The sequence below is a fragment of the Sinohyriopsis cumingii genome, chromosome 9, assembly GCF_028554795.1.
Source record: "Sinohyriopsis cumingii isolate HCF-2022 chromosome 9, ASM2855479v2, whole genome shotgun sequence".
Lineage (NCBI taxonomy): Eukaryota > Metazoa > Mollusca > Bivalvia > Unionida > Unionidae > Sinohyriopsis > Sinohyriopsis cumingii.
In genome coordinates, this window is record NC_142969.1 from 122,820,703 (window position 1) to 122,837,862 (window position 17,160).

A 17,160-nucleotide genomic window follows, 5' to 3' on the forward strand; every position below is an offset into this window, starting at 1 on the left:
CTCCACTTCACTAATTTTTTTGGTCAAATTATTGAAACTAATACAAGCTAAATAATGCATTTGTGCATGTTCCATTGTTAAGAAAATTGTCTCTTGCATCAAATTCATACAACCTTAAAAATTTGCTAGACTGGGAGATGAAAGCAGCTTCAAGGCACACATCTGCAAGCAACAACACAAGCACCTGGACTGTTTTTATTGAAATGAATTGACGTCTTAAACTTCTTATCACAGTAGGAGATTTTGGTGATTGCTAGCAACTACATAGCATGTACTAAGGCTACAATGTTCATGTATGTGTAACAGTTTGATTTAGTTCATTACCTATAAATGTTTACTAAAAGTCAGTAACCATGTAAACAAGCATGCATGTAGTACATCTGGTTTTAGCAGATGTGCATTTCCAGGTAATATACCCAAATGCATAATAAACTTAATCATAAGTAAAAAATATTGCAGTCTGAAACAATATCCTGTCGATGGAAAGGAAGTTTTACTGAAATTGTCAAAAACTGTATTCAGTGGATGTTATGAAAGACTTACATAAGTGAAACCATTGCAGTTGAGTAAATACAACATGTACATTGTCAGCGGATTGCATGTTGATAGTTATCAGTTGTAAAACTTACATACAGATCAGGGAAAAGGATGAGTTTGGAATCAGTTAAATTGCATAATTGCAGTTATTTTATACTCTGTGTTTGTTTTCGGATTTTAAATATACTTTTAACTATTTGAGTCATATTACTACGATGTCTGCAGTGTGGCAGCTCATGGTGATGTCTAGCACTCAGGCATACCCAGTCACATTATCCTAACACCAGGCCGACCAGTCCTAACACTAACATCATAATGCTGAGTGCTAAGCGAGGCAGCTGCCTGCGCCATTTTTATAAGTCTTTTGGTATAACTCAGCTAGGGGACAAACCCATGCCCGAGGTGGATACTCTAACCACTTAGGCCAACTAAGCAGTCATATTGTATACTATGCACATGTTGAGACATTTGGATAAACATTGCAGCCTTAGCCTATTCATTATGCCAAGTAATAGTGAAGGGTTATTTTTCTTCTGTTTTTTGTTTTCGTTTGGTACACGTTCTTAATGTGTAGATATGGCTTGGGGAAGAAAAAGACATGTTTTAGTCTAGATTTGTCCAGGGTTACTAATAACATTTTTACAAAAAGCTCTAAGTACAATTTTTTTTCTCTAAAATTAAACTACTAATAGTTCATCAGTTTTACAGAATGAGAAAAATATGAATATTCTGTATTTTATAAATATGTGTGAATATAATTGAATTTTGTCTGTCAAGCTAAACAATATTACTTGCTTGAAGGTGTGGATATTTCAGATCATGCATTTCCAATGGTGTTCCTTACTAATTATTTATATTTATTTCTATTTTGTGATTTAGTTTTTTAGTCTGACACTATGCCTGCACGTGGTTTGTGGACCTTGTCTAATACTATTTTTCCTTCCCATTTTTTTTCTGCAGCATGGAATTGCATAAGACCTTGACCCTTGACCCAACTACCTCGACCCCATCAACTAGCTCTTTGACCTCTGTGACCTCTGTTCAGTCCCATCATGCTCCCCTGGCCATTCCGCTGAGTGTTCCGATGAAGCCGATTCAGCTACTCAACATAAATATTCCAGGCATGATCGACCCAACCAATGCCGCTACTGCAACCGCGAATATGAACAATTTTGCAGGAAAAATGAGGGTTGGGGTAACGGCCTTCAAGACAGGAACTACCAAATTTGCACCATACTAACAAATGCTTGGTTATGATATGTATACTCGTCATACATCTTTGCTATATGTTTTCTTCCCATGGAGGCCTTTGGCAGGGTGACTACACATGTCCTTTGTTGTTAATACAGTAAATTTTGTAACTGATGTTACAAGGATATTGTGATATATAATGGCATATCCTCTAGAGTAAAATTATTTTCATTATTGTTAACTGTAAAAAAGAAAAAAAAAAAGAAAGTAAAACCTATCGACAGTCACCCTTCCACTTTTAATCATGGACCTGTTACTGACTATAAAAGGTATAGATTTTTTTAGATATAGTAAGATTGATCCAAATTATAAATATAGTGATTTTTATCCCAAGCATTTTCTACAAATGACTATTTTTGGATGCGGAAAATCCTAAATGTTTCTTTACTTTCATTTCATATGTTATATATATTTACATATTCTTGACAATGTCATATGGAACTCAGTCCCTTTACATGTGTATTTGTAATTGTCCATGTATGATATATAGTGTTCATTACCTAGGTTGAAGGTAATTACTAGGTATTTAGATCCATTTGAATCAGCCAAAATGGTTAGAATATTTTTTATTTTGATTTTTCACCTTAATTGCCAAAGATGATTTTACAAAATTTTGGAGCTGATTTTCATTTTTATCTTGGTTTATACTCAGTGATTTTTTTTCTCTCATCTTTTTGCAGTATTATGATTTGCACTGTAATGTTAACAGTTCATTTTAGATTTTGTTAGTGATGTTTTTAGCCATCAGAAATAAGTAACTGTCCATAACCTTTGGAGTAAATACATTTAAAGTGCAATGATCACACACATACACATTTATAATGCAATAAATATATTATACAAAGACACATATACATATAGAATGCAATGGTCATGTTATACACACACATACACATTTAGAATGCAATAAATATATTCACACTTAACCATGCGGAATGCAGTGATCATATACACACCCACGTACACATTTAAAATGCAATGATCATAGTATACACAAACATATACACATTTAGAATGCAGTAATCATATTATACACACAAACATACACATTTAGAATGCAATGATCATATAAACACACATTTAGAATGCAGTGATCATATACACACAAACATACACATTTAGAATGCAATACATGTATTATACACACACATACACATCTAGAATACAAGGAACCTAATACATACATGTACATTTTCAGAAGGTAATGAACATGTATACACACGCACATACATGTGCAAATTGGAAATGTATTTCATTTCACCTTTTTTATTCACTATGATACATTTTTTCCTGTCAACAATTCATGTTCATCAATCCTGGTTATTTTCAGAGTACTAAGAAAATTAGATTTAAGAAAATATGTACTGTAGGTACTTGTGTACAAGTCAAATCCAGCTGCATACTGCACAGACCGAGATCTGCCATAACATATAATGCACTGCCATATCTGGGTCTGCTCAGTTTGTTAGGAGTAATGAGTAGAACAAGCACCTTGGACCTTGATGTGCAGATGCATAATGTGATGATGGATTAAGCTTTCTGTTGTTTGCACATGGACTTGATTTATAAATGAGTATCGATAGTAACTAGAGAGTTTAACTATAAATAAGAGTTATGGACATTAAAATCTGAAGACATAGACAAGATACTGACACAGAGAAAAATAGTATCTTGAGTGGCAAACAAAAAATATTAAGGACAGTCTGATATCTGTTGGGCATTGTAATGTGATCCTTTATTAGCATGGATATTGTATAAATTTGTGTAGTATGGTAGATGATAGACCTACATTCCATACCCTACCTTGATTAACAGGGTATATCTATATTTATGTTTCTCATGTAGGGATAATTCAGGTAACTGTGCAAAAGCCCCATCATCGTCTTTTTGAATCTTGAATCATGATATGCTCCAGGAAAAGTTGCTGATCAGGGGAGATCAGTCTCTTGCACTTTGAGTGACCTCCAAAAATTACCATGCATTAGTAATATTGTGCTGCATGGAAAATTAAAGTCTTTGGCCTTCATAAATTTTCATGCTTTTTTATGATTGAAAATAATTTAATTCTCACAGTAAAGACATTTGTGATGGTGTACCCTTGAATTCTTTTAATAATTTGCTTTTTATATTGCTGGTTTGTTTAACAGCTTTTGCTAAGTTCTTGAAATGATGCAATCCAAGTAATAAGTGGGTGGATGAAAATAAGTGGGTGGGTGTACGTATCATATATGTGCACACTGACTTTCTAGTATTTTTTGTGCCCTTATCTGCCACACATCAATGGATTGGCAGAGTTTGATCCACAGGAATAAACACCGAATGTCTAGGCTGTTACACGATTGAAAAAGGTGTAATAATATGCAGTATGGCATAGTTTGGTCAGGGCATTGAGGATGTTTTTTTTTCTTCTCTTTCTTTTAAGAGCCTTGGCGGCTCAGTAGTTAGTGTGCAAGACTCAAAACTATAAGGAATATATCATTTATTTTTTTATTGCATTTCATTAAGTTTGTTTTGCTCCGATCAACTTTTTCTTGAGTATATCAGCTGATTGTAAAAATGTAATTCTGGGTATATGCAGACAGAATGAAGAGAGTCTGGAATTTAAATGGTAAAACAGCTGATACTTAATGTGTATAAGTCTGATCTAGAAAACTTGTATATTTATAATTCTAGTCTTGTACAGTTGTCTCCGTTTTTTCCTAAGTTATATTCTTGCATAAGGAATAAGATAATCCTCTGGCACCACTTTCACTAAACACCTCCGAATGTTTTTCACCAATTGAGATTTTTTAAATATCTTTCTTATTGCTTTGTTGGTTATGATAGATTTAGCACAGAAAATTCAGCCGACATAAGGGGTTAAAATAGATATAAAATCTTAAACTCTGTTAAATCTTCAAATCCACAAATAACATTCATGCTGTTTAACTGAGAAAATGTTCTGGAATTGTTCAACAATTTTTCCGTAGTGAAAATGTTGCTGCATATTCAGTTTTAACTTGGAACATGATTTATCATCCTTTACACCTTAGATTCAGTTTATTGATATTGTCCGTAGTGTTGTAAGCATGATAATGTAAAATATCAATCCATGAAGAAATTTTGAGAAATAAGGTGAAATCGGGCCCAAACTTTATATCTCACTATATTGGAATATACAGATATGACCATGGAATATATGCTGTGTTGTCATTAGGCTTTGATAGATGATTTTTAATTATTTTGCAAGATTTACCTACAGGAAATACAAGTAGAAAATTTTAATCATAATTTGATGCAGGTTCTTACATTGCAAGTATTTTAAACATCTTAATAATAATATGATGATATTGTAAACAGTTAGCATATATACTTGTTTATAAGTCATGTCCAATTGCAGGTAACATTGACACTCATCTGTCATCACATGATGTCCTGGCAGATCAGGAACTATGTTGATTTATTTCTTCTGATTACTCCCAACAGCTGCACAGTCTCAGATCTGTTGCATTTTGAGATGGCAGAACTGGGTTTGTGCAGTTTGCAGTTGGACTTGCTGTCAAGTATATTCAGTAGATAAGAAACAGTAATTTTTACATTTATAAAATAATGTATACAGAATTAAAGCCTTTATGTTATTACAGCCAATATGGTAATTTAAGAAAAATAGGGCAGGAAAAGTAATCAATATTATTCCAAATCATAAATGGAGAGATACTCATTGTGTTTTCATCACAAAATGTATTACTTTTCTGTACTAGTATTTGTGAATATCTTGGTCCATGCAGATTTAAGTTTGATATTCATTAATGATTCTTCCAGCAATATTATTATCACACCATTGATAGGCCATTTATAAATCTGCTTATCAGGCCAGTATTGACTTGACAATCAGTCAGTCTTTGAATATTTTGTATCAATAATGTTAGTCCATAATCCTTGTCTTAATATGACTTCAAGGAAAAACTGGACATCAAAATTAGGGGTCCATATTTGTCATACATCATCAAATCCGATTAGTCATCCTTGGAAAATAACATAGCATGAAAATACTTTTAGTCAAAATGTTCAGCATCATTTACACGAGTCCTTTCAGGAAAATATGAAGCATTTTCTGATAGATACAATTTACATCTCTGGTCTAAATATTTTGATACCATCTAAGTGGTAATTGGGAATTATTTAATATAGTCCTTGGAAATGATAAACATTTTTTCCTAAACATATTGTTTGCATAATGCTCATTTAAAAGGGTACACAGTTCTTAAGTTACAAAGTGTGTTTTATGCATTGTTTGTTTTCAATCATTTGGGTAGAGTTTATTATCAAGAACATGTCATATTTGCTTGGTTCCATTAATATTAAATCTATGGGACCCAACTTTGAACATTAAATTGGTTAGATTCGAGTCCAGATTTTAGTCCCAGTCTTGTAATGTGTATTTTTGGGCAAAGTATTTCCAGCTTATGGATTAATTAGGACTCTGCAGAAGTCCACCAATCAGGTGTCAACACTGAGGTTAGGGTTTGTGTTTACATCTTTTGTTTCAATGATCACATAATGCAGCATTTGGATGTGTCACTTTTCATTGAAACATAGGTCATCGTGACCAATATCTGTGAGACAAAGGAGAATTATTTGACAACGATTGGAATCACTTGAGTAAAAATGAATTTATGGTATTGTTGGATTGCCATCAGGTCAGATAGTGATTGGCAGTTTTCTTGTTTCCTAGACTGGCAGTTTTCTTGTATAATTGATCATTTGCTAACTACATTTGTCTAATAGGACAAACTTTGAAAATATTTGAAAGCTTCTCATGTTCACTGGCATAAGAAAAACTTTTTTCTAATGCACAATTTTATTTTTCTTTCACAGTCATGTCACTTTAATTGAAAGAAAGACATCTGAAAAATATGAGCAGAGTCAAACTTGTAGTTTCAGATGTTTTGGCTTAAAGTTATCCCACATTATGTAACATAATGCAACTGTTCACACCATTACCTAAATGGATTGTCTTCCAAATGGTCATGTTTACATAGGTGAGTCGGTTTTAAGTATTGTTGACCTTTATGTCAGAAGGGTCATTTAAATGGGGCTTTAACTCGGAATTTCCCTATTACAGACTGAGAATTCCAGCTCACATAATATGTAAGCCAATGCTCCCAATCTATTCCTCAACACTAATAAAAATTACCATGAAACCAGCCTATTCAAGACCTAGTCAGTTCACTCAATATACTCTTGGTTTACTAACCAGAGTTATTATGAAACCAGTCTTTAAAAATTGAGCTTGTGTCCGCATTCTATTCTTGCTGCACTAATACAAGTTGTAGTGAAATCAGTCAGTAAAAGACACTTAGGTACTATATAATTTGTCAATTATGGTGATGCATCCACTGAAAAAAGATTTATTTGAAAAGTGAAATTATTGCTGGTCTCATAAATGTTGGTCTTTTGATCAGATGTTCTTTACAAGAAGGTGTCTGCAGTTGTAGGTTTCACTCGTAGGTAATGAGGCGGTCTGAACAGTGTTCCCTTAAACAATATGCTGCAGCCATTCATTTTAATGGTTTTGGATGTACTGGCAGGTTTCAAGTGAGTTCACCTATTTAGTTTTAGCAGTGTTTTGTTAGTGTTGATACATTTTCAGGAATAATTTTATTTTTAATTCTGTTGACCATGTTTCTGTCTCAGTTCATGGAAATCCAGATGTTCAGAAATCCATTTTGTTTTTTGATTTTTATGTTTTTGTCCTGACCTCAGCTAGCTCCTAGTCATAAGAATGCTTTAATAAATTTAAATCACTGGTTATGGAGGCACTTGAATTTTTAGTTTAGTTAGTAATGGGCATTTACGATCTGTAGAATGTTACAAGAAATACACCCACCATGTGGGGGAGTATTCTCATTGAATTAAGCAGGTGTTTTTGTGTAATTTGCCTATTGTCCTGATTACAAATACATTTTTCTTTTATTTGTTGTACAGGTATCATTGTTTGATACATTAATTTTTTTCTCATATAAAAAGCTAAAACGTTTTATAGTTGTTTCAAAATACATTATTTCCTATACTGAAGACAAAATTTCCAGTTGTCAAGAAGATTGTAGATTGGCTACAAACATAAATATTTTTGCAATATTTAGGTCGAAATAAAAAATTCAAAAAATGATAACGAGTTTTAAAATTGTCACTTCTTTCTGCAACTTACAAAGTGATTTTTGCTTGCCTATTTTCCAATAATAAACCATGGGATTGAACATTCCAGTAGATGTACATATTCCTTAGTTCCGTTAAAAATGCATAATGTAAAATGTAACTTCCCGAAGAATGGTAATGGAAGTAAATGATGCCAGGAGTGTGCTTTATCACCTGCAGTAGTAGGTGATGTATCATACCTTTATCTCTTCCTTAACTTAGTGCAATCATTCTTTAGTTGTTTTTTTTTAAAAGCAAATATTTGTCAGTTGTGAAATGGTTAGTGCAACTATTTTTTGTGTGTGTTCCCTTCTGGTCATTTTGGATATTTTATGAATATTGTACTTTGCTAGTCATGTTTATGAACAGATACACAGTACATGGTACTGACACCTTTATTTCAAATTTGACAATATTTTGTTGGCAGTGTTATCTAGATAGTCTTAATATCTTGTGTTAGATTAACTGTTGGCATTCCCATCTCTTTATCCATACCTTGTGGTCTTCTTCATTTCTAGTGATGGTTAATTTGATGATGTCATCATTTTGAGAAAGTTATTGTCAGCATTTGTTAGTTGGCTTTCATGTAAATTGAACCAAAATCCTTGACTTCTACCTAACCTCATTGAAGTTAGTAGATAAAATCTAAACTTGATTATACTTTGGGCTTTCGTTGACATTTTTGCAAGGTAAAAAGTTGTTAGGTTTTATTAGATAAAATATGTTTCTCCTTCATACATTATAAACTCTTAATAATTGTTACCAGGCATTTTTTTCCAGTCAGTGATTTATTTTTACAATCTTGGATAAATCCAATGCCTTTATAATAAGATTTAATTTAGGCTTGTTTTGGGAGTTGTTCTGCATATATTAGTGATTGAGAGTAATGAGCACCAGATGCACCTTGGGTGTCTTGTTCTAGACAATTATGCCATATTTAAATTAGTCCTTGTCACCATAGCATGGTTTGACTAAATAACTATCATCTTTAACTCTGAGCTCTAACAACTTTGTATGCACCTCACATAATGCAGAGTATATCATGGTAGGATGTTGACATTCCATCCATCTTTCCATCAATACATCCATCCTTTTGTTCCCTTTTGCATTTCCACCTGGAAGAAACTGATTGATTTTGAACTCTTTACGGTCAAACATATACTTAACCATAACTAAACTTTGTAAATGGATTAGATTGGGTGGATAAAAAAAAGACTATTGACTTAAAGCACAGTGACTCAAAGAAGAATAATAGTTTCACACAGTATCTCCAGTTCTTTACACCTGCTATAACTAAACTTTGAGATTTGCTTGCACTCGAGAAGAGACAGATACCTATTAATTTTGGGGTCAAAAGTCAAAGGTTGAGGTCATTTAGATTAAAAGAAAATAAATTCCAAAAAGCTGTGTCATGGATGCCTTGTAAAATCTTTGTAGATGGCTTGCATTTGACATGAGTAAGACAACTATTGTTGTGAGAGGGTTATAAGGTCAAAAGTCAAGGTCACTGGAACTCCAAGAAAGAAAAGTTTCCAGAAAATAGATGGAGTCCTAAGCCATAAACCTTGACCAAACTTTATGGGAGGCTAATATTTGACATAAGAAAAGCACCTAATGACCCAGAGTCAATATGTTAAGGTCAATGAGACAGAAGGAAGAATTTGTTTTCCAAAAAATATGGCATGAAGGTCACATAATGTACTGTTTACATGCTCTTTTGTTGAGCATTTTTATTTGAATATAACAAGTTTCAAAAGTTTGCATATTTTTGCAATATAATTCTTGTAATAAATGTATCTACTTAAAGGTTTTTGGATATGCCTTTTATTGTTCTGAAGATAGTCTTTGCAATATGGCATGCAATATTTAGATTTTTTTCCCCTCTCACTGTGTAGTATTTTTCCTTAATACACATTATTCTATTATACATATCCCATTTATTGATCATGTGCAAAAATTTATTCCAGTTCTTCTATCTCTATTTTATAGGATAACTACAGAAGTATGCGGAATGGGAATTCGCTAGATCTTGTGATTTTGTAGTTGTTAATCATCTGACTGACTTGGTGGACTGCTGGGTCAGTTGCCATAGCAACAGGTGCTTGATCACATGACCTAAATTTTGACCTTTATTGTGAGCTTCCAGTTGTGATTAATCTATTGCCTTTTGTGTGATATGTACATTAGACAAAAGTTTGTTGTACTACGGAATGTTTTTAATTTGCATATTTTAATAAATTTAAGATTAACATTAAAAATAGGCTTACAAGCTAGTTATTAGAAATGGTCATCATTTGTTTTAGAAAAAGAAAAATCTTTAGTTTCATGGGGTCTGTAATATTTGCCTCATTTTATTATTTCATTATGTGTAAAGCAATCATTTCACAGTGATAAAGACTAATCAACCTTAGCAATGTAGACTTTGTGAGAAAGTCAGAATTTTGTAAAATTAAAACTTCTTGTTTTAGGTTCAAAATATTGCATGCAAGAGGGATGATAAACTTTCCTGGAAAAATCAATATTTTTACCCATTGTGTTTTTATTGATGAAGTAATTCCATCTTTGCTACTTTTGCAACCAAATATTTTGCAAAAAATCAGTTTTGTTACACATTTTGTATCAACATTTATATGTATGTTTAACTTTTAGATATTTTTTGACGTTATATGAGGCATGATCGTAACGATAGACAGAATAATTATATCATGTAAAAGAAAATTACATTCTTGAAGTAGATTGGCAGGTGTGAGTGAATAACATGCGAGGTGGGCCTTTTGTGCATGTAGGCATCAAATCTGGTCCCATTTTTTTTTTTTCATAATGTGTTAAAACAAACTTGAGCTCAAAATCCCAAAACTCAGATATACTGCTTAGAGTATAGCTAATTATGTAAAATTAATCAGGAGAGGTAGATGAAGAGGAAAAATCCTGTATTAATCAAATATTGTGTCAGGGTAGAGGAAATACAGGTACTGTGTAATAATTACAATGATTAGTTTTATAAATTAAAATGAAAAATTTTCAGACTTTGAACTGGAGTTCAAGTTTCTTGGCACACAAAAAAGTTTCATAAATAATGGCCCCAGTCTATTTTAGATTATAGACATAAATAATGGCCCCAGTCTATTTTAGATTATAGACATAAATAATGGCCCCTGTCTATTTTAGATTATAGACATAAATAATGGCCCCAGTCTATTTTAGATCACTGACATATGAGTGTTTCATTCCTGCCATCCCTCACATCTACAGTCCATGTACTTTCATCATTGTAGAAATTGAAACTTGATGTTGGACTGGTACTCTGTGTAATAATTGCTCTAAATAGAAACTTTGTACCAGTCATATACACAATACAGTTACAGTATGCTTTAGAATAGAAACTGAGCAATGTTTGCAAAGAACATATTTTTTTTTTTTTTTGCTTCCTTTTCAATTAAAGTCATGATGTTCATCTATGCAGAACAGTTTTCTTGTTTTGTTGAGATTTTTTTACATTTTATTCCATTTAATTTGTGTTCAGAGTTCATGAGTAGCTTCTAAATATAATTATACAGTGTCTTGTGTTACACTGTCATAACAAGGTTCTTTTAGATGGCACATGTATCTTTAATGTCAATTATTAATATTAATATTTGTGCTTGTATTGGCACAGTTTAAACCTAAGCTGAAAATAGTCATATTTTGTAAGTCTTGCTGGTCTCAAACTAATTTTGGAAATATATCTTGTCACAATTTCTTTTTAAAAATCGGGTATAATTTGTTACTTGATAGTTGACAAAATGTTGTTTTTACAACATGTTGTGCATTTGTTTATTTTTTTGTTCTGAACTCTAGGGACATTTACTTGTCCTTTTGGAATATTTTTAAAGATTTGTTTGATTGTTATGCGATTGTTTTGCTGTTAGTCAGCTCTATGTTTCTAGTCTCAATTAGGTGTGGTAATACTTCACGAGCACCTTCAATATCCAAGAGTTATCAATCCACATTGTTTGACGTCAGTCCTTGGCATACATAGCTACTCAGAAGAGTTTGAAATAAGCTGCCTCTGACAGATTAATGAGCAAATGCCATGAGTAAGTAAAATCATTTCAACAGTGCTAGAGCTTATTGTGAAATTTTGTTATTCAAGATGTCAACTTAAGTGATTCTGCATGCTTTGATTCTGAAAGAAAATTTGCACTAGATGTGTTGTTGTCTACAGAGACTGGTACAGTTATTCCCAGCTGTCATCGTAGGTAAACGTAATGAGCAATCCCGTTGGATTAGTTTCTTTCTTGCATGCTACCATTCAGCCTGACATAGAAATCCGTCTGAGATAGCTATGTATGCTGAGGGTCACTGGTATGAAGCGGCTCAGCAATGCTTTGATGATAGAGATCCCTCTTGAATTTAAGTAGAACCTGTTTATATAATTGCTAGTATGTGTCCTTTTGTTTTTCAAGGTTGAGAAAGTTATTGCTTTACTTGTCTGCTGGTTTGTAAAGATCAGATGACTATTTTTCTTTGGAAAATATATTCAAACTTTTGAATAAATGAATTGTCAAAAATTGAGTCAGAATTAGTTCTCGAGTTATTAGTTATTCTTCTGAGCTGTTATTTTAGTAGCATTTCTGTTACCAAGAATATCAGTTTAAGAACGAGGTTCAGATAAAGATCCGTTTCTTGTTTGTTTTGTGGCTGAAATTGATCATAAACTGTAATTGATCATAAACTGTAATTGATCATTAACTGAAATTGATCATAAACTGTAATTGATCATAAACTGTTACACTGTCTCACCGGCATACACTCTCATTTAATTCTTTGGTAATCATAAAGATATTGGACAGGAATTTAAGACAGGAATTATAAATGTGTGTGTCACATTAAATGTCAACTTTCATGCTTATAAGACCAAACAGTAAAATCTGTGACCTATTGCTGACCTTTCTTCCTACCTTTCCTGATAAAAAATGTTAACTCTTAGAACATGTATTATTTTAAGCAAGCTAGCCTTAGACTGGATTATCAGTTAAGTAGTGTCATTGTTGACAGGATATCAGTCAAGTATGTCATTTTTGACAGGATATTAGTCAAGTATGTCATTGTTGAAAGAGAGGGTATCAGTTGAGTAATGTCATAATTGACAGGATATCAGTCAAGCAATGCCATAGTTGTGAGACAGGTATTGGTCAAGTAGTATCATAGCTGACAGCGTCAGTCAAGTAGCGTCATGGTTGACAGGATGTCTGTCAAGTATTTTCATAATTGTCAGTATTTCAGTCAGTGTCTTTGTTGACTGTAAAAGTCAAGGCATGTCATAGCTGACATCATATCAATTCTGGGGAGTATCATAGTTAACTTGAAATTAGTCGGGAAGTGTCATAGTAGGTTTAATTTAGAAACATAGTTTGCCTTGACAGTATGTTTCATTTATACTGACATAATGTCTTTAAGTCTCATGAGATAAGTTCTTTCAAGAGTACTATGGTGCAGCCATTTTTTAGAACTAAATTCAAAAAGTAATTTCTGACTTAATAATTGTAATGCATTTAGTTGTGAGAAAATTTAGCCATGTAGTAGCTGGGTGATTTTTGTGTTTCAGCATAGATGGTTTATTTTTAAATAAGATCACTTCTTTCATGGAATAGTGGCATCAGAGTGTTGTCATCGTTCACTTGCTGTGCAGCTTGTAAAATAGATAATGTATTCCACTTGAGCAATTGCATACAAAATATGATTTCAGTTAAGCAGGTTGTTAGCTTACAAGTTAATTCAAGAAAATGGCTTGGCTGCATATTTACCACTAAATGTGAAATTGCTGTCTTTAGTATTAGTATTGGTTACTTCAGTTTTTGCCATTATTTTATTGCTCTAAGTTGCTTCTTGTTTTAAATAACTTTCAGTATTTTTTTAACTAAAATAATTTTTAGTTAAATTACCACATTACATTATTTTAGTCTTATCAGGGAGTAGGATTTTTATTACTTTTATTTGTTTTCTTGTTATGTCATCTTCATGACAGTGATATCTAGAGTCAAATTATCGTGCAGAAGGTTAAATTGAACAGGGAGCTACAGGAGCTCAGTTGGCAGAGCAGTGGACTTATAATCCAAGAGCTGCAGGTTCAATACCCATCTTGGTCAGCCTGGGTTGGCTACCTTGTCATGTCTTTGGAAAGGAACTTAGTTTCCTTGGCATGATATAACCAATAATTGTATTAAAATTGCCATTAATACCATCAAAAGTAAAGAGAACTAATTTTATAGTTGGTAATATTAAATTCATTTATATCAGATAATAAAATGCAAATGAAGCACAGCTAATTTTTGATGCTCTATTTACTGCCAACAGCATGGACCGTCATGTAGCTATGGGGAGAAGAAAGATGTTTTATTGTTTCTAATTCAAACGCAAAAGCAATTTCATAATGTAACATAGTCATTACATAGTGTGCAACATATATCATGTGTGACTATTTTTATAACAAACTTTTCTTTCTCATAACTTATAGGAGCAGTAATATTAGCTTTACTGCAAGTCATGTGATCAAGCACTTTCCACTACCATGTCATCATGTGCAGACCATGTGACAGCTATTTTTAGAAGGAATATTTGTGTGTATGTGTGTGTGTGCACTGCATTTTGTCTGTAAAGCGACTATTTTTATGTCTTAAAAGAAATTCAGATTTTGGGGGTAATACATTATCCTTGTCATGATACAAAGTTTTTTTTACCTTCTGGTCCAAATGCTACAAGTTAATCCATTGACTCAAGTTAGATTCTCTAAAACATAAGAACAAATCATTTTTTTAATTTATAACGACATATATGATAGAATGATTCTGGGTTTTCGTTTCTGCAACATTTGTACTACAGATGAATATTTTTTAAAAATATGAAATTTTTCTTCACATCACCTTCAAAAACTTAATACAGCAATGATTCCTTCCAAACAAAATTTATATGGTTTTTCTAAAAATGTAATTGCAAGTTCAATAAATAAACATTTTAGGCACTAAAAACTCAGACTTCAGCATTTATGTGCATACCACTGAAACCAAAACTAAGCAAAGACTATCTACTGTGGCATATTGGGACTAAACTCATATCAGTACTGTTGAAATTGGAATGAATTTTATTCATTCAGTGATGCTGTTCATGGAGGTCATACAGGTGGACCACTTTATAGTCGAGATTGCTACGTCAGTCTTCTAAAATGAACTACCCCCTTTAATAAGGCAATTTATAGCAAGAAAGTACTTACTTTACAGGGGCCTCGATGGCCAAGTGGTCAAAAGTACTTACATTACAGGGGCCTTGGGTGGCCAAGTGGTCAAAAGTACTTACTTTACAGGGGCTTCGGGTGGCCAAGTGGTCAAAAGTGCTTTCCTTTACCGAACACTGCTACCTCACCTCAGTCTGCATGGGTTCAATTCTTGGGTTCAGCCAATGTGGGTATGTAAGGAAGCTGCCATTAGCTTCCCATGGGTTGGTGGTTCTTACCAGTGTTTTCCCCAGGTTCTTCCTCCACTGGTTATACTGATTACCATGGAATGCCTGTATAGCAACAACATCTAGAGTGCTATCACACAATGAAGAATGATTGATTGTTATGCAGATACTTTGAGACAGTCATATATTTCACCAGTCTGAATTTTTTTAATTCAGGAGCTAAATAAATTTTTTTAAGAACTTAACCACATATTACATATTTGGTGCTGTTATTTAACTTGTACAAATTTGCTGACAAAATCAGTGCTTTCCCATTGAAAAGTAGATTTATTTTTTTATGCCAAAAATTCACTTTAAATGGGATCATTTTTGCTATAAAAATTATATATTTCCTTTACAAGCATTTTTTCTTCTTCTCAGAATTAAAAAATTCCTTGATTTAAATTATATGTGCCTAAAAGTTGTGTTTTGGGTTGGTTTTTTATAATACAATTTTAACATAAATTTGTCCTTCAAAAACATATAAACTCTTATGGTGGATGAACTACGTTAAAGGATCCAAATGAAAACTTAGTTGGTCACATGGTTTTCTGGTTGTCAGTTCAGCAGAACTCTGTTGTGTATGTTAAAATGATATTTATAAATTTTAATATATTGTCTTTTTGTTTAGGAGAGTTTTGTTTGTTTCATTTGTAATGTGCAGAGAGGGTAGACTGTCCCTGCAGGGAACCACATTTAAATATTACATTGCAATATGAAATCAGCTGTACAAATGTGTTGCCAATACTATTAAGATGAATAAATTTTACATATATATTAACTGTTATGTTTTCTATTTCTAACTGTTGATGATCAGAACTCGTTCTTGCACAGTGACGCCATGATGTGCTGCTGGTTGAAAATGTAAAAAATTATTGAAGTTCATCTTAACTCTTTTTGTATGATGTACTCAGGCTTTTTCAGATGATGACTTAAAGTATAACTTTTGACCGCTCCAGTGGCCTAGTTTTTTGAGCGTCCGCCCCGGATGCGGAAGGTCGTGGGTTCGAACCTCGGCCAAGTCATACCAAAGACTTCTAAAAATGGTACCAACAGCTGCCTCGCTTGGTGTTCAGTATTAAGAAGTTAGTGTTAGGACTGGTCAGCCTGGTGTCAGAATAATGTGACTGGGTTGGACATCAAGATACATGTCTGCGGCATGATGCCCCAGGGCTTGACATCACTTTAAACTGCTACACTGCAGACGTTGTAACGCTATGACTGGAAAATTGTTAAAGCTACGTTAAAAATCTAAATCACACGCACACAGTATAATCTTTGAAGCAAATAAAAATGGATAATGGGAACCTTGTTTGGATAAATTCTACTCCTGTACCAGGGATCTAGCTCAGGAGCACAGTAATGTGAAGAGAGTACTTTGCCTCTGTACTCAACTGTTCAGGTCTCAGTTTTATTAAAAGTATCATCTCTGAGTAATATCATGGTTTAGATTCTGTATGTGTATTATTTGAAAACTTGTTGGATAATTGCCATAACCTACATTTTGATAGAAGCTGCATATTATGGGATGTGGCATTGCAGCACTGACTTTTAACATTTAAACAAATTTTGAAGAAGAGACAAAATTAAGAGTTTTTTAAAAGTATATATCTCAGGTGGAGTAGTTTCATGAAAGTGGGACCAGGTCTGAAGTAATATAAATTTATCAGCCATGTTCGTCTCTTCAGGCTGACTGATTGTTTTACATGCACATCACCT

At 33.0% G+C, this 17,160-nt stretch overlaps 1 protein-coding gene across 13 annotated transcripts in view; it reads left to right on the forward strand.

Annotated features, from left to right (window-relative positions):
- Positions 1-16,218, forward strand: part of LOC149792818 (poly(rC)-binding protein 3-like) — a 274,568-nt gene extending 258,350 nt beyond the window's left edge. For 12 of the 13 annotated variants that reach the window (XM_089971275.1, XM_089971285.1, XM_089971286.1 and 9 more), the window contains one exon: positions 1,498-16,218. In XM_089971275.1, coding sequence (XP_089827401.1) covers positions 1,498-1,777 — 280 coding nt within the window. In that variant the 3' untranslated portion in view covers positions 1,778-16,218. The remainder of the gene's footprint in view (positions 1-1,497) is intronic. The other variant, XM_089971288.1, reaches the window with a different exon arrangement.
- Positions 16,219-17,160: the final 942 nt, after the last annotated feature.